Raw genomic sequence first — 20,104 nt, 5'->3', positions numbered from 1 at the left:
CCTTTCCACCCCAATTCCCCCCAGCCAGCTGCAGCCACTTTTTTCTAGGAACCCACTTCCTTATTCCTCAGCCCTGGTACCTGTTGACCTTCATCTTGACTGGCTTGGGCCGGGGTGGGGGGTCAGGAGCAGTAGCCACCTCTAGCAGAACCCGGCGGGAAAGGCGGTGCTGGGGTAGAAATGTGTCAGCCTCATATCTAGAGACACGACCCTCCAGGCCAATGAGATCAAATCGACCCATGTCTATCCGCTGACATAAGAAGAAACACAAGAGCATAGTGTCAAAGGAGCCAATTTGGCAATGATTTCTTGGATATCACACCAAAAGCACAGACAACAAAAGAAAAAAACTGATAAATTAGACTGCATCAAAAGACACTATTAATAAAGTGAAAAGGCAACCCATAGACTAAGACCAAAATTATTTGCAAATCATGTATCTGGTAAGAGGCTAACATCCAGAACACACTAAGTCCTACAACTCAACAAAAAAACCAAACAATCCAATTTAAAAACTGGCAGGAATTTCCTGGCGGTCCAGTGGTTAGGACTCTGCACTTTCACTGCTGAGGGCCCAGGTTCCAGCCCTGCTCGGGGAACTAAGATCCCACGGGTCCCACGGCGTGGCCAAAAAAAAAAAAAAATTAAAAATTGGCAAAGGTCTTGAACAGACATTTCTCCAGAGGAAATATACAATAAGCACGTGAAAAGATGTTCAGCATCACTAATCATTAGGGAAATCAAAATCAAAATCACAATGAGATACCACCTCACCTACTGAGACAGCCGTTATCAAAAAAACAGAAAACAGGTGTTGGCAATGATGTGGAGAACTCAGAACCTTTGCAAAATGCTGGTAGGAATGTAAAATAGTGCAGCTGCTATGGAAAACAGTATAGCGGTTCCTCAAAAAATTAAAAATAGAATAATCATATGATCCAGCAATTCCATTTCTGGGTATATATACCCAGAAGAATTGAAAATAGGGACTTAAACACATATTTGTACACCTATGCTCACAGCAGCATTATTCACAGTAGCCAAAAAGTGTAAACAACTGCAGTGTCCACTGATGAACAGATAAGCAAAACGTGGTATTTGTCTCTATGTATGTAAATGTATACATGTGTATACTCACATACATAGACACATACATGTATACACATACACAAAAACATGTACAACAGAATATTACCCAACCCAAGGAAATCCTGACACATGCTTGAAGACATTCTACTAAGTAAAATATGCCAGTCACAAAAGGACAAATACTGTATGATCACACATACATGAAGTACCTAAAATAGTAAGTTTATAGAGACAGAAAGTAGAATGGTGGCTGCCAGGTGCTGGGAATAGAGGGAGAGTGGGGAGTTATTATTTAATGGGTATGGAGTTTCAGTTTAGAAAGATGAAAAAATTTCTGAAGATGGATAATAGTGATGGCTGTACAACTATGTAAATGTACTTAGTGCCACTGTACCATATGCTTAGAAATGGTTAAAATATTTAAGCATTATTAATATGCCAGGCAATTCTAAAAATATTAACACAATTCTCACGAACATACTGCAGAATAGGCCTTACAACCCCCGTTTTGAAGGGCAAGCAAATTTAGGGTTAAAGGTTAATAATTAGCTTGCCCAAAGTGACACAGTTAGAAAACGATGAAACTGGAATAGTGCTGAGGGGACAGGGGAAGTAAGGATGCAAAAGGTCAGACTCCAGCATAAAGAAAAGAGGTGCAGGGTTGGGTAGGGCCAATAACCTTGGAGGCAACTGCTTACCTGGAGAGGGTGGACATCAGTGGCCCTTAGCACCAGAGAGGCGGTGCTGAAACAGATGCCTGGAGTGATGAAGGGGGATGTAACGGGTCGAGGGTCAAACAGGTTTGGATGATTGCAGACTTTTCGCAGCTGCATCAAAATGTTGATGACGCTCATGAAATGGCCCGTGGCTAGTGTCTCCTTAGTTCTGGGAGAAAGGAGAAATAAATGGGACATCTTGATAGTCACCTCCGCTCCACTGTAGGGTCCCAGGCCCACCCTCAGTCCTCCCTTACGTGGTCTGTGCCATGAAGTCATCATAGAGACAGCGCTGGCGCTTGGAGAGCCGGCAGCGGATAACATGCTCATATTTTTTAGGCATCTGCTTCTCAACATCCACCTTAACTCGGCGCAGCAAAAAAGGCCGCAAAACCTAAAAGCAAATAAGCAGGAGGCTGACAGGAGAACAGCGGGCACTATGCCCCAGCCTAGACCCTCTACCTGGGTCTTGGCCTGATGACCAGCAAAGCGCTGGCTTAGCCCATCAGTAAACTCTCATGGAGCCATGCAGCATGCCGGGAACCAATCACACAAAGGTGAATCAGATGCAAGCCCTCCTCTCAAGGAATTTACTATAATGAAAGAGACGAACATAAAGATAATACCACAACACAAGAAATGATAAAGCACTGAGGACAGAGCAACTAACTAAGCAGAAGGGATGAGTCAAACTACAGTTTCAAGGAGTAACTGTAAATTTACAAGATTGTGAAAGTAAATCCAGCCAAGAAGCTGAGAACAAATCTGTGGCACTGACAGCAGCACAGAAAACCGAAGGCAAATCTGAGATCTCAGGAGATAAAATCTGATATGACATAGTCATCAAGTTGACATGCAAGAAGTGAAAAAAGAGAAAATAAAGAAAGAGGTATAGTTTCACTAAATCTAGTGTGGTAATCATTTCATGATGTATATAAGTCAAATCAGTATGTTGTACACCTTAAACTTATACAGTGCTATATGTCAATTATATCTCAATAAAATGGGAACAAATAATATTAAAAATATTTTAAAATTTTAAAAAGGAGGAAGTATAGTTAAGGAAGACTTCTTGGTTTCTACTGATAGTTTGATTTACCAAAATGATGGTGTGATTGACCAAACTGGAGTAGAAATAATAGGCTATAAGGCTTGAGATGTTTGGCTTATAACAGAGTGAGTTCAAGAGGAACTTTCTGGCAGGGTAGGCGACAGCTGCCAAGGCAGGGCTGAGCCCCAGGGGCTAAGGAGAGAGGGAAGTGCCCCCTGCATTCCAAAAATGTCAGGCTGAAGGCACCAAGCTGAGAGGGAAATTTTTATTGTTTTCTGTATAAAAATGTCCATCAGATGGGGGTCAAAGAGGTTGGGGGCAGATAACAAAAATAAATAAATAAAATTTTAAAAAAAGAGGAACTTTCAATTAAAGACATTATCAGAAATTTAAATACAGGTTGAGTGGTCTAGAGAGTCAAGGAATTACATAAATCAGTATGCCGATGAGATAAGTAAATTGGGTGACAAAAAAAAGTAAAGATCAGAATGCTGAGAAGTGTTATTTAAAAGCTGGACACTGGACAAAGGAAGAGGAACCAGAGAAGACCAAAAATAAAAAAATAAAAAAAATAAAAGATGAAAAGAAAAAGAGAACACAACAAAAATATGTAGTTGTGGAAAGTCAGTCAGGTAAAGAAAAACCCAAGCCAAGAACTGATCAGCATTATCATTCTACTCAAGGAATAAAAACAGAAATGCTACCATTAAAGAAAACAAGCAGAATGATGACTAAGATGAGGTCACTCAATCTGGCAATGAGTCAGTCACTGGAACACTGTAGCTTGACAACTGGGTAAATTCAGCCTAGCACTGACTTCCCTGTTCCTAAGGGTTTTCTGGGTATTGCCCTTAGTTCCTTGCCATTCCCAATGCCCTTGACAAACTGGTACAGGCCCTACCTTGTGAAGGCGTTTGACCAGACCTTCATTGTACTCTTGGCTGCCCTCAATCATGCCAGTTAGGGGATTAGAGAACCATTCTTTGAACTCGCGATGAGACTGGAAGACATGGGGCATCAAAAAGTGCATCAAGGACCACAGTTCCATGAGGCTGTTCTGCAAGGGTGTTCCTGTCAGGAGCAGGCGTCTCTGGCTGCAAAGAGACAGAGGGAATTACAGGGAGGATGGTCAGCAAAGTCCCAACTGTCCAAGCATCCCACCCGTCAGGCCAAGTCAACCCTCCCACGAATCTCAGACATCTCCATCTCCACCTGTTGAAGTTGAGCAATGACTGCCAGCGCTGAGACTTGAAGTTCTTGATGTTCTGAGCCTCATCCAGAATGAGATAGCGCCAGTTCTTACGGCGGAAGGCCTGGTGGTCCTGCAGCACCAGCTTGTAAGATGTGATACACACATGGAAGGCATTGGGCTTGGTCCAGCCCTGCAGTATCAGGAGAAAGTAGCAGAAAATGGGGTGAAAAGAAAGAGCAAAAAGAAAACATCCTGGGCTTCCCTGGTGGCGCAGTGGTTGAGAATCTGCCTGCCAATGCAGGGGACACGGGTTCGAGCCCTGGTCTGGGAAGATCCCACATGCTGCGGAGCAACTGGGCCCGTGAGCCGCAATTACTGAGCCTGCGCGTTTGGAGCCTGTGCTCCGCAACAAGAGAGGGCGCGATAATGAGAGGCCCGCGCACCGCGATGAGGAGTGGCCCCCACTTGCCGCAACTGGAGAAAGCCCTCGCACAGAAACGAAGACCCAACACAGCCATAAATAAATAAATAAATAAATAAATAAAAATTGTATAACTTTAAAAAAAAAAAAAAAAGAAGACATCCTAAGATCTTCAAGGGACAGAAATCAGGTTGGGAGAAAGGAGAAAAGTCCCAGGAGCAGAATGGGGTAACAGAAAGGGAAGGGAAAGGAACTCATTTGAGGAAAGGTCCTAAAAGTATAGGAAACATCAATAGGGGAGGGGAGCAATCACATGGGGAAGCAAACCTGCCGCTTGAGCTTCCTCTCTTTCTGGGCTCCATAGTAAGTAAGGATTTTAAAGCTGGGGCACCAACGTTTCAGCTCCATCTCCCAGTTCAACATCACGCTGGTGGGGACAATGATCAAATGGGGACCCCAGTTACCTGTTTAGCAAAAGAATGAGAGATGTACAACACAGTGACTGCAGTTAATAATACTGTATCACACATGTGAAATTGCTAAGAGAGTAAATCTTAAAAGTTCTCACCACAGGAAAAAACAAAATGTTTTGTAACTATGTATGATGATGAATGTTAATTAGTCTTACTATGATGATCATTCTGCAGTGTATACACATACCAAATCATTATGTTGTACATCTGAAATATAGTGTTAAATGTCAATTATACCTTAGTTTTAAAAAATAAAGTAAGATTCGGAGAGATCTGGGGCAGAGGAATTTTAAAAAAGATGAGAGATAGTAAGGAAATACAAACTTTGGGGTTCTGGAACTAAGGTATAAAACCCTGATGATTCTGTCCTAATGGCCCTTCCTAAGAATCCTAGCACCATAATACAAATGAACTTATTTACAAAACAGAAACAGACCTACAGACACAGAAAACAAAATTATGGTTACCCAAAGGGAAAGGGGAGAAGGGATAAATTAGGAGTATGGGACTGACAGATACACACTACTACATGTAAAAGAGATAAACAAAAAAAATTTACTACACAGCACAGGGAATTAATTCAATATCTTACAATAACCTAAACGGAAAAGAATCTGAAAAAGAACATATACATACATACGTATAACCAAATCACTTTGCTGTACCCCCTGAAACTAACCGAAAATTGTAAATCAACTAAGTCAAAACTCTGGTGGGGGGGGGGCGTAATCCTAGTGCCTACAATGACCTCTCTATACAGTTATTGACCAGAGTCAATGAAGCTACTTAGCAGCAAGAAACTGTTTCACCGTGCTACAGCTGAAATCATTAAATAAGCTTCCCAGGAAATTGGCCAAGGGAGACCCAAGAAGAAGGGCCCGGCCTAGTTACCTTTCTCACAGGCCAAGTGGGCAAGCAGGGAAATGGTCTGGATCGTCTTGCCTAGCCCCATCTCATCAGCAAGAATGCCATTAAGCTTCTTCTCATACATAGTAACCAGCCAGTCCAGCCCAATGTGTTGGTACTCCCGGAGCTGGCCCCGTAGGAGCAGGGGGATGGGTGTCTTCACCTAGTAGGTAGGAAGAGAGGTAACACAATGGAATTGAGGAATCTGTCACTGAGAAACAGGAGAGTCAAGATACGAGAAAGCAGGGGCTTCTCTGGTGGCGCAGTGGTTGAGAATCCGCCTGCCAATGCAGGGGACACAGGTTCGAGCCCTGGTCCGGGAAGATCCCACATGCCGTGGAGCAACGAAGCCCGTGTGCCACAACTACTGAGCCTGCACTCTAGAGCCCGCCAGCCACAACTACTGAGCCCGAGTGCCACAACTACTGAAGCCCACGTGCCTAGAGCCCATGCTCCACAACGAGAAGCCACCGCAATGAGAAGCCCGCGCACCACAACGAAGAGTAGCCCCCACTCGCCGCAACAAGAGAAAGCCCGCACGCAGCAACGAAGACCCTACGCAGCCAAAAATAAATAAATAAATAAATTTATTTTAAAAAAAAAGATATGAGAAAGCAGAAGCTTGGGCCTGGAAATACCTGGGTAGTGGCCAAGGTGTAACCCTTGGGCTGGAGACTTTCAGCTGCTGCAGCGATGTCAGTGATTTCTTTCTTAGGGCCTAGAGTGGTGGTGGGCCCTGGGGTGGGAGGTCCACTGCCCCCATCCGCCTCACTCTGCTCTTCGTCCCTGGCAAGCAAGTACTCCACCCCAAAGTCATCATCTTCCTCCTCTTCCTCATCTGCTTGGCTCTGTGATTGGGACTCCTCAGATTCCTCAGACTCAGATTCCTCCGATTCCGAACTCCCGCTTGTTTCTTCCTCTTCTGAATGCTCATCTTCCTCATCCTCACTCTGTTCCTCAACAAAGTCTAAAGCACAGATCAAGGCTTAGTGTTCACCATACCTACTCCTCCAGTCTTGCCCTCCCCAGCTCTTGCCTCATGACCACACATTCACCTGACTGACTGCTACTATCCTCTTGAGTAGCCTCTTCAGCTTCTGTGGCCCCCTCTGGTTCACAGTCAGAGCTGTTAGCCTCAACTTCATCTTCATCTTCACTACTCCCAGAACCTGGCGCAGAGGCATCAGAGGCATAGGCTCCTGCATACTGCTGCAGTAGCTCCTCCACAGACAGCTCACCTGGAAGAGAAGTGAAGGGTAAGCCTTTACGTGCTTCATGGGGAAGAAGGGGAGGTCTGAGTGGTGTCAGTTCATTTTACCTCAGCTTCTACAGACACTGCTAGGCCCAGGTCTGAGGGGAGGCAAAAGAGTTTACTTTCAGCACCAGCTATTTTCAGCCAAGCCCCGTAACATGGGCTAGAACTGTGGATGGCCCTGCCTTCCATTGGGAAGGATGGTATCAATCTGAGGAACCTCCCCTTTAAGGTTCAGATCAAACATGGCCACTATCCTCTTCCAATAGTTCTTCCCTCCACTCAGCTCTCCCATCACTTTGTTCAAACTTCCATCATAACCAATCATAATTTTCTACTTATAACCATCTATAAATCTGTCGCTGTCATTAGATCTGGAGTATCTCCAGGAGAGATAAAAGTGTCTTATTCATTTCTTTATTTTTGGCATTCTGCACAGACACACCAAGTGGATACTCAGTAAAATGTCTGGTGTCACCTTCTCGAGCCAACTCGCTCAGCTCCATGGCATGATCCACCTCCCCTTCCAACTGCTCCTCAGCTGCTATGGTATCCTCTTCATCCTCCGCTAGGAAAGAGAATGAACCAAGATCAACGGGGACAGAGGCTCAGAACACAGTCCAAGTGGAAGAGGTGAGAAAGCCTGAAATATTAGGTCCAGACAATTCAAGGGGTAAGAGGCAAGAGGACTGAGAACAGGCCTGACCTTCATCTTCATTGGCAGCAAACTCTTCATCATCCTCATCTGGATGCCAAGGCTGTTTGTTGCGCTGTGTGACAGAGGAGGGTGGGGGCTTTACCTGTTTGGCAGAGGATGAAAAAGGAGAAGGCCTATGGTTAGAGCAGCAAGAGAAAGACACAACGTTGAATAAGATGTCACAGAATAGTCTCTGTCCCACTGACAGTTGCCACTGACACAGTCCCAGGGCAAGGATACAATCAAGCGTTTTCAATTTCAATACCAGCTACCAAATCCTGGCCCCACTGCCCAGGGGAGGACCTGTGAAAGTGCTAGAAGAGAAACACAGGCCCCCAATACCAACCCCATGCACTCGGACACATGGAGAAACAGAAAGCTTATGTCCAAAAGAGACTTCAAGGTTACCATCTCCGCTCCGAACCTACAAACCAGCAAGTGAGTATTAGGGCCATTTCACAGAAGCGACAAGGACCAAAGTAAGTTTTTTTTCAAGCTCACACAGCAATTCTAAGAGTACAGTACACTCTTCCATGCATCAGAAATCTGCCCATCTCAGACTGTAACTTGCCCCAAACCCAGGTTCTTTCCTATCCATCCTCAAATGAGAGCCCAACTGCTCAGACCAGGGAGGACTCCTAAAAATCAGAACCAACCTTACAGACCAGAAGAACTCAGTCCTTAAGGCTCTCCCTCTGCTCCCACTCTGAACCCACCTTCTATCCCCTTCTGCCCATACCTTCAACACCTGAGAGGACTCTTCTTCACCACCTTCTTCAGGCCCATCTCGGGTGTCACTATCACGAGATGAGGGGGTTCTTGAGGGGCTGGAAGGCCCTCCTAGCAGCTGAGGGGGGAGGGAACGGAGCAGCTCTTCCAGTGGCAGTTCTCCCTCACGTCGAAGTAGCTCAATCTCACGCCTCTGGGTCTCTGCATCATTGCCTTCCTGTTGTTCTTCAACCTCAATCGTCTCCTCATCATCCTCTTCCTCCTCCTCTTGGGGTTGGAAGTCCCCATCTATAGCAGGAGAACAAGGTCACAAAGTCCACGGGGCCCTGCAAGCCACAGGGTGGGTTTTCAGCTCTGGAAAGGGTACATGAGGAAGAGTAACAGAGCTAAAGAGGACACACACCTTCATCATCCATCCGGGAAACTGGGGGTGGAGGACTAGAGGCAGCTGAGGAAGAGCCAAGGCAAGGGGAGGAACCAGCTTTGCTGGAGGTCAGTGGCTGGTTGAGGCTCTGAGACAGAAGGTCTGAGTACTTTTCAGTTTGCCCCACGATGAAGTCCAGGTGCAGGTCCAGGGCTTTTTTCCGCTTTTCCTCGAGCCGGGACTGTTGTTTGAATTGCACCACCTGACACAAGCATGAAATGGAGGGATCACCAAGATAATCTTTTACTCATGTATTCTTACTCAACATTTAGGGAAGCCTCCTCTATGCTAGGCCCTGGGCTGGCTTTTCAGGAAGGAAGAGCTAAATGACCTTAAGGGTGCTTCTGAGGAAAGCAGAAAGGAAGCACAGGATAGAGAAGAGCCAGCTTAGTCTCAGGCAGTGGGGAAAGACTTACAAATGTATCTGGAGCTGAATCTTAAAAATTAAGTAGGTGTTCCCTAAGTGAAGATGAGGAAAAAGGCATCCCCTGCAGCAGAAAAAGCATGTGTAAATGGCCACGGACATACAAGAGAATGTTTGAAGTGGAAAGAAGAAAAGGAACTGGCAGAATACAAGAATGAAAATACAGACAGAACCCAGGTAATACTTAAGGAACAATTACAGGGACTTCCCTGGTGGTCCAGTGGTAAAGAATAGCCCTTACAATGCAGGGGACACGGGTTCGATCCCTGGTCGGGGAACTAAGATCCCACATGCCGTAGTTCAACTAAGTCCACGCACCAGCGCGCCTCAATGAGGGAGCCCACGTGCTGCAAACTACAGAGCCCATGTGCCCTGGAGCCCGGGTGCCACAACTAGAGAGAGAAAACCCACACGTCACAACTAGAGAGAAGCCCACACACCGCAACTAGAGAGAAGCCTGTGCACCACAAGACCCTGACGCAGCCCAAAAAGATAAAAGAAAATAAACAAAATAATATTTAAAAAAAAAAGAAACAATTACAACTTAATAAATGAGAACAATTAACGAGAACTTTGATGGTATTTAAGCAGGTAAATGGCACACACATGAAAAAGCATACTGAATGGGCTGCAAAGGACAGATGGCCTATGGGAGTCAAGAAGTCCTATTAGCAATCCCCAAAGGCAGGGCCCATATTTTTCCACTGTACTTCTCTCTTCCTCGTAGAACTCAATGCTTGAAAGGTCCAGCACGCAACAGAAATGTCATCAGAGTTGCATGAAATAATTATCCACTCTCTCGAGGAGAACTTTTGATCATTCCTGCTACCATGCTACCCACCAGTCAACCCCAAGGCATTTCCCTTTCCCAATCTCTGCTGCCTACCTTCTCCACATTGCTCCAAAACTGCCTAACATCCTTGGCCATGGTGGAGGCGATTCGGCGCAGCTTGGCCTGCTCCTCCCTCCGGGCCCGTTCCTCTTTCTGCCGCTGCTCCTCGTGGTGCCGGATCACCATTCGCACCACCTGTGGGAATGAGGTGAAAACACTCCAAGGCCAGACCCTTGGCCCGTCCCCAAGTCAAGGGTAAAGAGTAAAGTCAAAGTCAAGAAACCTGGGAAGTCAGAGCTTGCCTCTTGAAACTAGAAGCATTTACAAGCACTGTACACCTTTATGTTTGGTTCCCTTCCAACCAACCTACCCATCAAGAAAAACCAAACCTGAAAACACAATGGAAGGTAGTAGGTCCAGTTGAGGACATACCTTACGGGCCACACCCCGTTTCCAACGGCGCTCCTGAGCAAAGTCGGCAGAGAGCCACTGCATCTCCTCACACAGATAGTCCCAGTGGCCCTTGGGGCGGGGAGGCTCAGGCACTTTAGGCAGTCTCTTCAGTGACCAGAAACCCTCCTTCCGCAGCTCAGCAATCCGAGTCTCAATCTCAGCCTCCTAAGGAGGAAGAGCTAGGTCAATCAAGTTACTTGACATATACTTTACCTCATGACCATGGCTGAATCCCTGAGCTCTGACTACATACAGGCATTGACTGGACTGAGTGTTATATGCTTGTCTTGAGTCCACATACCAATCCTACGAGTTGATATTATATGTTCTTCAGGTGAGCAAAAAAAAGATCAGGGAGATTGAGTGATTTACTCGAAATTACACAGATAGGAGGTGATAAGTACTGGGAATTGAATATAGGTCTGACTCCACACACCAGATTTCATGCTTTTTCCATTTTTTTACACTCCATACCTTATGAATATAGGCAAAACTTAGGAAAACACATCCCAAGGGAAGCTTCCCAGAGAACAAGGTAAGCATGCTTCCTTACTGACTCTAGATGCAGTGAAGGGACCTTCACGGCCGCAGAATTCTACTTACACAAGAGTATGTTCGTACTTAGAAATATGCTATAAAATCCAATTTACATAATCCTGTTTCTGTTTTTTAAAAATATTATTTTCATAAAAATGTACTTTTTTGTGGAAAATACCGAACAGTTACACACAAAAAGATTAACAGTGGTTAGTATTACAAAAAGATAACACTGTTTCTACATTGATTATATCTCATAAAAAGAAAAATGAAAGCACTTGAAATTTTTATTTAAGAGGTGACTTATAAACTCAGGACAATTGCCCTCATTATTTTTGTCCTCTCCTGACAAAAACTAAATCAAAGGAACTAACAGCCACAGAAGAGACAAGGAACTAAATGGCCTGATGGTCACCAAGGAAACACCAAGAAAGACATGGATATTAGACCAACGGCTCTCAAGTTTGAGCATGCATCAGAATCATCTGTAGTGCTTTTTAAGACAGTGCTGGACCCCATGCCTAGAGTTTTAAATGGGCAGGTAGAAGAAGGGTACGAAGAATTTACACTTCTAATAAGTTCCCAGGTAATGCTGATGTTGCTGGCCCACAGACGACATTTACCTCTGGTAAGTTTAACAGAGACTATAGGCGAAAAACGTGAAATAGAAACCAGTAAATCTTAGGAGGCTCATAGCTTACAAAGCACTTTTGTGTCTATTTTCTCCTTTAACTTAAACCTTTTAACAGCCTATTCACTATTACACCAGCCCTATTTTAAAAAAAAGAAAATGAGGCTCAGAGTTCAAGCAACTTGCTCAAGATCACGTAAGTCAAAGCAGAGCCTGTATTGTAAATCAAAGATAAGGAAAGAAATGTAAAATACCCATGGGACATAGGAGTTCAGGGAAGAAGACTCCCAAGAAGCCTCATGGGCCTTCCCAATACGTACATGCTTGGCCTGCTCTGCAATCTCAGCATGGCTCTTCTCCCACTTTGGGCCCTTGTTAGCAAGGTCAGCAGCCTGGGGTAAGCTGAGCCCCTCCAAGGGTACTGTGGCACCATCTGGGGGCCCTGGAGGTCCATCCAAAGAGGAATCTTGAGCTATATGCTGGGGGGAGATGCCACCTGCCCCACTAGAGGCTGGGGAACTGGATGAGGCAGGGGACACAGGATTGCTGCCTGTCATGCCGTCCGACACCATCTAGAAAAGGGAGAAATGATAGATAAGATGAATGCTTAGCAGCACTCTACCATGGGTTTTAAGTACATTACTTCATTCTATCTCCACAAAAAAAAGCTCTGGAGTAAGGTATCAACCTCATTTTTACAAACACAACATTTGGGATAAAGTTTTAATAAGGTACTCAAGATAGCAAAGCCAAGTTTCCAGTAAACACATGCAAGAGGAATTAGAGCCTGACGTTTACACAATTCCCAAATTCAAGACTACTACTATAGCACATGACTTCAACTTTTAATGATCTTTTCAGAACCTCAATGATTTCACTCACATAAACAACTCCCTATTTTTCCCTCCTTTTCACAGCAAGTATGGCAGATTCACCCATGCAAATAAATCTGAGCTACCACCAAATTCAAAAAGCATCAAAAAGTCCAAGATCACCTAAACCTCATTATGTTCATCACCAGTCTCGGTAGTTTCCTTTACTGGAGAGGTAGGAGGGGAAAGGGAGGATTGATCACTGTTCTCAAACATCCACCTATTACAAGGTACCCCATAAGCAATAATAAGTAGAGAACAAAGTCCTACTTAAATGTGGATAGTGAGGGAACTCATGAAATTCACTCTGGCACACAAGCCTCACAGCGTGCCACTCAAATTCCTTCCTCAACTAAATGAAGAAAGACATTGTGTCACATAATTTCCCAGCTTCTCAGGAAAATAATATCAAACCCATAACCATCAAAAGCCTACTGTACGGGAAACCTAGGTCTGTCCAGTTTTTTAAAAGTCATGATTTTCTTCTCCTACCTCCAGCACTCCCTCAATATAAGAAAAAAATGAATACTACACACCATCCATAAGGCTTACCTCGTTCCAGTTCCAAAAGAAACCGAGCTATTCTCAAAGTACGCAGTCTTAAAAGCATTTTGTCACAAACCCCATTTCCAACCTGGCTTAATTCAACTTTTTTCAGGTAATGAGACATTTCCATGCTCTTAGAGATCAACATTACACTAGTGTCAAGTAGAATATGAGTATCCAACAGGCTTGACAGCCCACCTGAGCATCAAAGATTCTCCAAACTCAGCTACCCAGGTAGCTAGGATCATGGAAACACGGCTAAGACCTGCCACATTCCTTCTGCCTCAAAGCCAACAGCCCACAAAGCAGAAGCAGAGAAGGAACCCTCCCCACTTTCAAACCTGTGTTTGCAAGATTGGGAGCTGAGGGTGAGCAGGGGAGGGGCTGCTCTGCATGGTCCCACTCCCAGGCTCCTCTTTGGATGCCTGAAGAACGACTGGGTCGTTGTCACCACTGCTGCTGGCCGAGGGGCTGGCGTCCGGCTGCAGGGCATGCTGGGAGCTGGCCTCATTCTGGGCCACCGGCCACCGGGACCCGCCTTCCAGGGCCCGGGGCCCACTAGGGCGTCCCAGCCTCCACTCAGGTTCACCGGCCTCTGGAGCACCTAAAGTAGGGTAAAAAGAGTAGAAATGGGATTTAGAAAGATTAAAGAATCTTTTTAAAAAACAGGGATAACACTAGCAAATAAAGATAACCAAACACAGTGATTATAGCTTATGTTTCTTGAGCATCTACTATGTGTCAAATACTTTACTGAGTACTTACTTGATGTATTGTATAATCCTCACATCTACCTTATAAACCAGATACTTTTCATGCTATGATAAATGCTTATTTAGTTCCTTCTACATACCAAAAACAGAGCTATGCAGAAAAGACCACTGACATAAATGTAGCTTACATTCTAATATTTCCTCTGTCTTATAAGTTAGGAAATCAGAATACAAAGAGACCAAAAGACTTGCATAAGGTCACAGTAAGGAAGTAGGAGGAGGAGGACAAACCTAGACAGTCTGATGCCAAAACCAAGAGAACGTGCTACTCTCCTTGGTAGAGTCAGGGTGATCAGATCTTTCTCTCTTCATAGTTCCAGATCTGTTGTTGCACCACAATCATTATCTCAAACATCTTTCCCATTAGCATCAGCACATGAAATGGTATTTGAGCCCTCACCTGTGTGAGCTGAGACCACACCCCCTGTGAAAGTCTGTACTTCCACGGTGCCGCCGTACTGAGGGGAATCACGCCTGAAACAAACAGGGACGAAAACAGCAGTGAGGAACTAATCCACATTTACCAACACCCATCAAAGCCTTCTTTACACCAACTTTTGAGGCTTTTAAATATACCCAAACCAGTTCAAAGGTGGAAGTGAATTACAGTAGTAAAAAAAAATCACATTTCAGAAAAATAAAAACAAACCATGTTTTGTGAAAACAGAATTCCCTAGTAACATGAGATTCTGGCTGGGGAGGAAAAGCAGGGAAGTGAAATCCTCCAAACAAGTTTAAAAAGCTTAAGGGTAAAAGGCTCCAACTTCTGAATGGAGGACAAATTAACAAAGCCAAAAAAGCTGTCACATCCAGAAGCTCAAAAGGTGCTGGCTGCCTGGCAGCCGGCTCTCCTTTCCAGTGAGGGCTAAACATAGGAGGATCCACCCTTCCTCAGGGCAGGCCCTGCGACTCCTATACCTGCGCCATATGACACTTCCCCAAACACCAGAACTACAGCAGGAGACCTTAGAGGAGCAGAGGTAAGGAAGCCCGAACAGCAAAGAACCATACCCCGGAAATAGGCAGGGTAAACCCACACAAGGCCCGGAAGTGTTTCCCCAGTGTTTAAGGAAATTCTTTAACCACGGTGCAGCCTTCGATTCACTCCACCTTCCACAACAGAGTCACTGGAATCGAGCTAACCAGAATCCAAGAAGCTTGAGCTCTCGACCCCCGGCTTCATTACCGTCTCCCAACCCGTCCCCACAGCCTGACCCAGCGTGACCCCTGACCTCTGCCCCAACTTGCCACTAGCCCTAAGATAGCCCCGCCCCCTCCTAGACTCCCACCCCACCCAACGTGCGCGACTGGGGGAGGGGCCCGCGCGTGCGCGCCTGGAGGCGGAGAGAGCCGGCTGCGCGCACCGCCTGGGGGCTCCCGCCAGAACCCAAACCCACGCACCCAAGGGTCGCAGGACTAGGAAGCCTCTCATCCCTGCCTGTCAGGGAGCCCCCACCACCAGACCGCGAAAGGCTGAGATAAGAGAGGGCTCGTGCCGCCAGGTCCTGGCTCCTGACTGGATATGGTGGGCGCGGGCCCCGACTACTCGTCCCACGCCCCCCTTCCTCTTCCCGCGCGCCCCTTAGGGGGGACTGGGGTTGGTGGGCGGGCAGGAGCGCACCTGGGTCCGTCCTCTCAGGGCTCGCTCGCTCGCTCAGGCACGCGTGCGCAGACGGGCGGGAGGGGAGAGAAGACGCGCCCGGGCCCAGAGCCGGCCGGCCTGGCCCCCCTCAACCTGTCTCTATGGGCGCGCGCCGACAGCCTCGCGCACCGGCCCCGGGGCCCCGGCCGAAGGTGCGCGCGCAGCACCCCGGGAAGGTGGGAGGGGAGGCGGTGGCGGAAAGATGCGCGCGCAGTCACCCGTCAGGGGAGGGGGAGCTGTGGGGCGTCCGCCATCTTGTCTCCCTCTCCTTACCTGCGTCCTCGGGGGCGTGCACACCACCCCCCTCCCGCCGAGGAGGGGGGAGGGCCCCCTCTTGGCCGCCGCCTTCGCGGCCTTTAAATTCCCCTGGGGCCCGCGGTTACTGCCACCGCCTTGCTTCCACTGCTTCCTCTCGCGGCACAGAGATGCGGGCGGTGGGTGGGAAAAATGGGAGACGCTACTCGCAGCGAACCGCCACCGCCGCTTCCGAGGCCTCACCAAAATGGCCGCCGCCGTCTCGGCCGCCACCACCAACACCACCGCCACCACCACAGCTCACTATCGCTACCGCCGGCGCGGCCCGTCCTCTCGCGAGAGACAGTAACTGGAGGTTCAGGGAGCGGAGAGGTGCGCGTGCTAGCGTAGGGCGCTGCCCGACGCGCAAGGCAGGCTGGGAGATGTAGTCCGCCCGGAGGCTCGGCGCTTGCCCCGCGGCAGAAAGCTTTTACCCTCCACCGCGGAACCTGCCGCTGGGGCTACCTTGCGGCTGCCAAATCGGATCGATCCACCCCTTTTTTTTTTAATAGATCACCCAGAAAGCTGAAGCAATTTCTCAGGTACTTTCAGCAAGTTAGCAGTGATACCTGGGCCTCTGGATTCCCACGACAGTCCACTTACGTAGAGCTGCTTCGTTTTACGCAAGGGTGGTATTCCCAGTAACTCCTAAGCACTTATGCCATATGTTAGCCAACTTTTTAGGTTAAGAACCCCTTTGAGAATATGATACCCTCACCCCGGAACAGAATAATAATAATAACAGATACCTTCTATTGAGGCCACTTTGTACACTGATTATCTCTTTTAATCCCAGCAGTGCTCCATTTTACAAATGATTTGAGGCTCATAGATTAACCAGTGACAAAGTCCAGAACGAAGGTTCATAACCAAGCAGTCTAAGTCACAGAATACAAACACTCACAAAATTTACCACCTAAAGCCCACCCTAGGAGCCAGGTACAGAATCCCAGATAAAGCTCTCATTCAGCTCCTCTTCATCCACTCACTTGAGCTCTTCCCCATTCTACTCAAAGAGTTGATTCTCTCTCTGCGTTGTTGATTTGAAGTCCAGTTTTTGTTACAGCAAAGACCAGGGGTTGAAAGCTCAAAAACCTAGGAGGACCAGGAAGGTAGTGTAAATAAAGCAAAGAGGGGCAAAATACATCAGATTCAGCCACAGGCTGTCAGTTTGCTACCTCTGTCCTATGCTGGAGCCTCAGGGCACACAGCAGCATCCAGGATGAATTGTTTGATTGAAAAAGTGGGTAAGTGCCCATCCATTTAGGCCCAGTTCAAAATCTTTCTTTCCAGGCCAAGCTTACATATTTCCGAGACTCCATAGAACCACACTGAGCTCCCAAGAGATCTCAACATTTCTTGGCCTTCCCATATACTTTTTTATCCTTTTTCAATATTTTTCCTTCAGAATTTAGCTCAAGGGCCACAACCCCCAGATGATCTCTCTTGACTACCCTTAGTCTGGTTTAATACCCCTTCTGGCTCCCATAGCCTCCTGGGCTTCATAAAGAACTGATTGCATTGTATCTGGATTCATGGTCTGTCCACCCCACACCCAAAACTGTTGTTAACCCCTTGAGGGTAAGGACATGGTTTATACCTGACAATTCACTATACCAGTCTCAGAAAGATTATTCAGGAAATTTACTAGTATTATCACACCTTATGAAACACAGAAATAACTGGTATTGGATATGTGAGCTCAAACTCAAGATAAGTCTAAAGTCTATCTTCCATTTTCATTGACTATAACCCTGGTCCAGCCACCATCATCTCTTGGCTTCGATTACTCCTGACTGGGCCTCCCACTTCCACTCCTGTTTCCCTTTACGCCGTTCTCCACACAGCAACCAGAGTGACCTTTTCATATAAATCAGATCATGATGCTCTCACACTTAAGATCATCTTAGTTCTCTTAAATGAAAATTATGTATCACGGTTTAAAATTCCCATAGGACAGACATGTTGAGCTGAAGAAGCCAGACAGGAGAGTAAATGCATATGATTCCAATATATAAAGTTCAAGAGCAGACAAAATTAACTGATGGTGATAAAAATCAGAACAATAACCACAGGGGGAGAAAGATTTTAACTGGAAAGATGCACAAGGGGGATACTAGAAATGTATCAGAGGTTGGTAAACTATATCAGAGTTTGTATCAGAGGTTGGTAACTGATACAAACAAAATGTATCAGAGGTTGGTAAACTGGCCCAAAGGGCAAGTCCTGCCCACCACCTGTTTTTGTACAGCTGGCAAGCTAAGAATGGTTTTTACATTTTCAAATGGTTGAGGAAAGAATCAAAAGAAGAAAAATATTTTGTGATACGTTAAAATTACAAGTAATTCAAATTTCAGTGTCCGCAACTAAAGGTTTATGGGAATCTGACCATGCCTCTTCATTACATAGCAACTATGGCTGCTTTCCTGCTGTAGTAGCAGAGCTGAGTAGTTGCAGCAGAGACCATAGCCCACAAAGCCTAAACTATTTTCTATCTGGCATCTTACAAAAAAAAGTTTGCTGACTCCTGTTCTATATCTTGATCTGGATGAGGTCACATCCATGGGTGTATACAGATGTAAACATTCCCTGAAATGTGCACATAAAATTTGTACACTTTATGTATCTCACAACATGTATTTTATACTTAATTTTTTTCAATAAAATAACCCTACAGGATATGATCCCTGTCTATTTTTTTAACCTCATTTACCCCTCGTTCACTATACTATAGCCACCATGCCCTTCTCCAAACCATCTATCCAATTCACTTCTTCCAGAGCCTTCATCTCCATTGTTCCCTCCATCTAAAAATTTTTCTTGGAATTCCCTGGCGGTCCAGTGGTTAAAACTCAGCGCTTTCACTGCGTGGGCCTGGGTTCAATCCCTGGTCGGGGAACTCAGATCCCCAAAAATAATAATAAAAATAAAAATTTTTCTCATGGCCAACTCTCCCTTTTCATGAAGGTCTTAGTTCAAATGTTGCCTCCTCAGAGAAATTCCCTGATATTAAATAGCCCTTTCACTGCCTGTCGCTCTTTATCACATGCCTTTTTCACAACACTTACCTGAAGTTATTAATTTATTTGTATGTTTGTTTATTGTCTGCCCCCTTCCCACTAAAAGATAAACTCCTTGAGAGCAGGTACATTGTCACAGCGTCACAGTATCTCTAGATAATTAATATATGAAAAACATTTCAAACAACCCTGTGAAGAAGAGATTGTTCCATTAGACAAATGAAATTTTGGTTGAATGAAAAGTGAATAATGAAGACTCAATATTGTCAAGATGTCAGTTCTTCCCAACTTGATCTATAGATTCAATGCAATCCAATCAAAATCCCAGCAAGTTACTTTGTGGATATCAACAAGCTGATTCTAAAGTTTGTATGGAGAGGCAAAAGATCAGAATAGCCAAAACAGTATTGAAGGAGAACCAAATTGGAAGACTGACACTACCAGACTTCAAGCCTTACTATAAAGATGCAGTAATCAAGACAGTGTGGTATTGGCAAAAGAATAGACAGATCAATGGAACAGAATAGAGAGCCCAGAAATAGACCCATATAAATATAGTCTACTGATCTTTGATAAAGGAGCAAAGGTGATACAATAGAACAAAAGTAGTCTTTTCAACAAATGGCGCTGGAATGACTGGACATCCACATGCAAAAAATTTAATCTAGACACAGATCTTATACCCTTCACAAAAATTAACTCAAAGTGGATCACACACTTAAATGTAAAGCACAAAACTATAAAATTCCTAGAAGATAACACAGGAGAAAATCTAGATGACCACTTGTATGTGGCAATGATGACTTTTTTTTTTTTTTTTGGCTGCGTTGGGTCTTCGTTGCTGTGCACACGCTTTCTCTAGTTGTGGCGAGTGGGGGCTACTCTTCGTTGCGGTGCTCAGGCTTTTTTTTTTTAATAAATTTATTTATTTATTTATTTATTTTTGGCTGTGTTGGGTCTTCGTTGCTGTGTGCAGACTTTCTCTAGTTGCAGTGAGCAGGAGCAACTCTTCATTGCAGTTCGCGGGCTTCTCCTTGTCGTGGCTTCTCTTGTTGCGGAGCACTGGCTCCAGGCGCGCGGGCTTCAGTAGTTGTGGCACGTGGGCTCAGTAGTTGTGGCTTGCAGGCTTC

The 20,104-nt window shown here is 45.7% G+C and overlaps 1 protein-coding gene and 1 non-coding gene across 8 annotated transcripts in view; both read right to left on the bottom strand.

Moving 5' to 3' along the window:
* Positions 1 to 16,234, bottom strand: part of SRCAP (Snf2 related CREBBP activator protein) — a 33,249-nt gene extending 17,015 nt beyond the window's left edge. For 3 of the 7 annotated variants that reach the window (XM_061209536.1, XM_061209540.1, XM_061209539.1), the window contains exons 1-19: positions 15,934 to 16,229; positions 14,419 to 14,492; positions 13,587 to 13,849; positions 12,148 to 12,399; positions 10,639 to 10,824; positions 10,261 to 10,401; positions 8,930 to 9,152; positions 8,537 to 8,814; positions 7,807 to 7,900; positions 7,579 to 7,668; positions 6,904 to 7,086; positions 6,487 to 6,815; positions 5,834 to 6,011; positions 4,797 to 4,933; positions 4,069 to 4,238; positions 3,758 to 3,950; positions 2,063 to 2,199; positions 1,788 to 1,974; positions 81 to 250 (exon numbers count right to left, since the gene is read on the bottom strand). In XM_061209536.1, the coding sequence (XP_061065519.1) occupies positions 81 to 250; positions 1,788 to 1,974; positions 2,063 to 2,199; positions 3,758 to 3,950; positions 4,069 to 4,238; positions 4,797 to 4,933; positions 5,834 to 6,011; positions 6,487 to 6,815; positions 6,904 to 7,086; positions 7,579 to 7,668; positions 7,807 to 7,900; positions 8,537 to 8,814; positions 8,930 to 9,152; positions 10,261 to 10,401; positions 10,639 to 10,824; positions 12,148 to 12,399; positions 13,587 to 13,640 (3,002 nt within the window). In that variant the 5' untranslated portion in view covers positions 13,641 to 13,849; positions 14,419 to 14,492; positions 15,934 to 16,229. Of the gene's footprint in view, positions 1 to 80; positions 251 to 1,787; positions 1,975 to 2,062; positions 2,200 to 3,757; positions 3,951 to 4,068; positions 4,239 to 4,796; positions 4,934 to 5,833; positions 6,012 to 6,486; positions 6,816 to 6,903; positions 7,087 to 7,578; positions 7,669 to 7,806; positions 7,901 to 8,536; positions 8,815 to 8,929; positions 9,153 to 10,260; positions 10,402 to 10,638; positions 10,825 to 12,147; positions 12,400 to 13,586; positions 13,850 to 14,418; positions 14,493 to 15,639; positions 15,818 to 15,933 lie in introns of those variants that run through there. The other 4 variants (XM_061209541.1, XM_061209542.1, XM_061209538.1 and 1 more) reach the window with 3 other exon arrangements.
* On the bottom strand, positions 7,989 to 8,115 carry LOC133104556 (small nucleolar RNA SNORA30/SNORA37 family). Its single transcript, XR_009703620.1, has one exon. It is a non-coding gene; the product is annotated as a small nucleolar RNA SNORA30/SNORA37 family (small nucleolar RNA).
* Positions 16,235 to 20,104: the final 3,870 nt, after the last annotated feature.

The sequence above is a fragment of the Eubalaena glacialis genome, chromosome 13 (genome assembly GCF_028564815.1).
Source record: "Eubalaena glacialis isolate mEubGla1 chromosome 13, mEubGla1.1.hap2.+ XY, whole genome shotgun sequence".
NCBI lineage: Eukaryota > Metazoa > Chordata > Mammalia > Artiodactyla > Balaenidae > Eubalaena > Eubalaena glacialis.
Note: the sequence above shows the minus strand (reverse complement) of the source record. Positions and strands in the feature narration are given on the sequence as shown.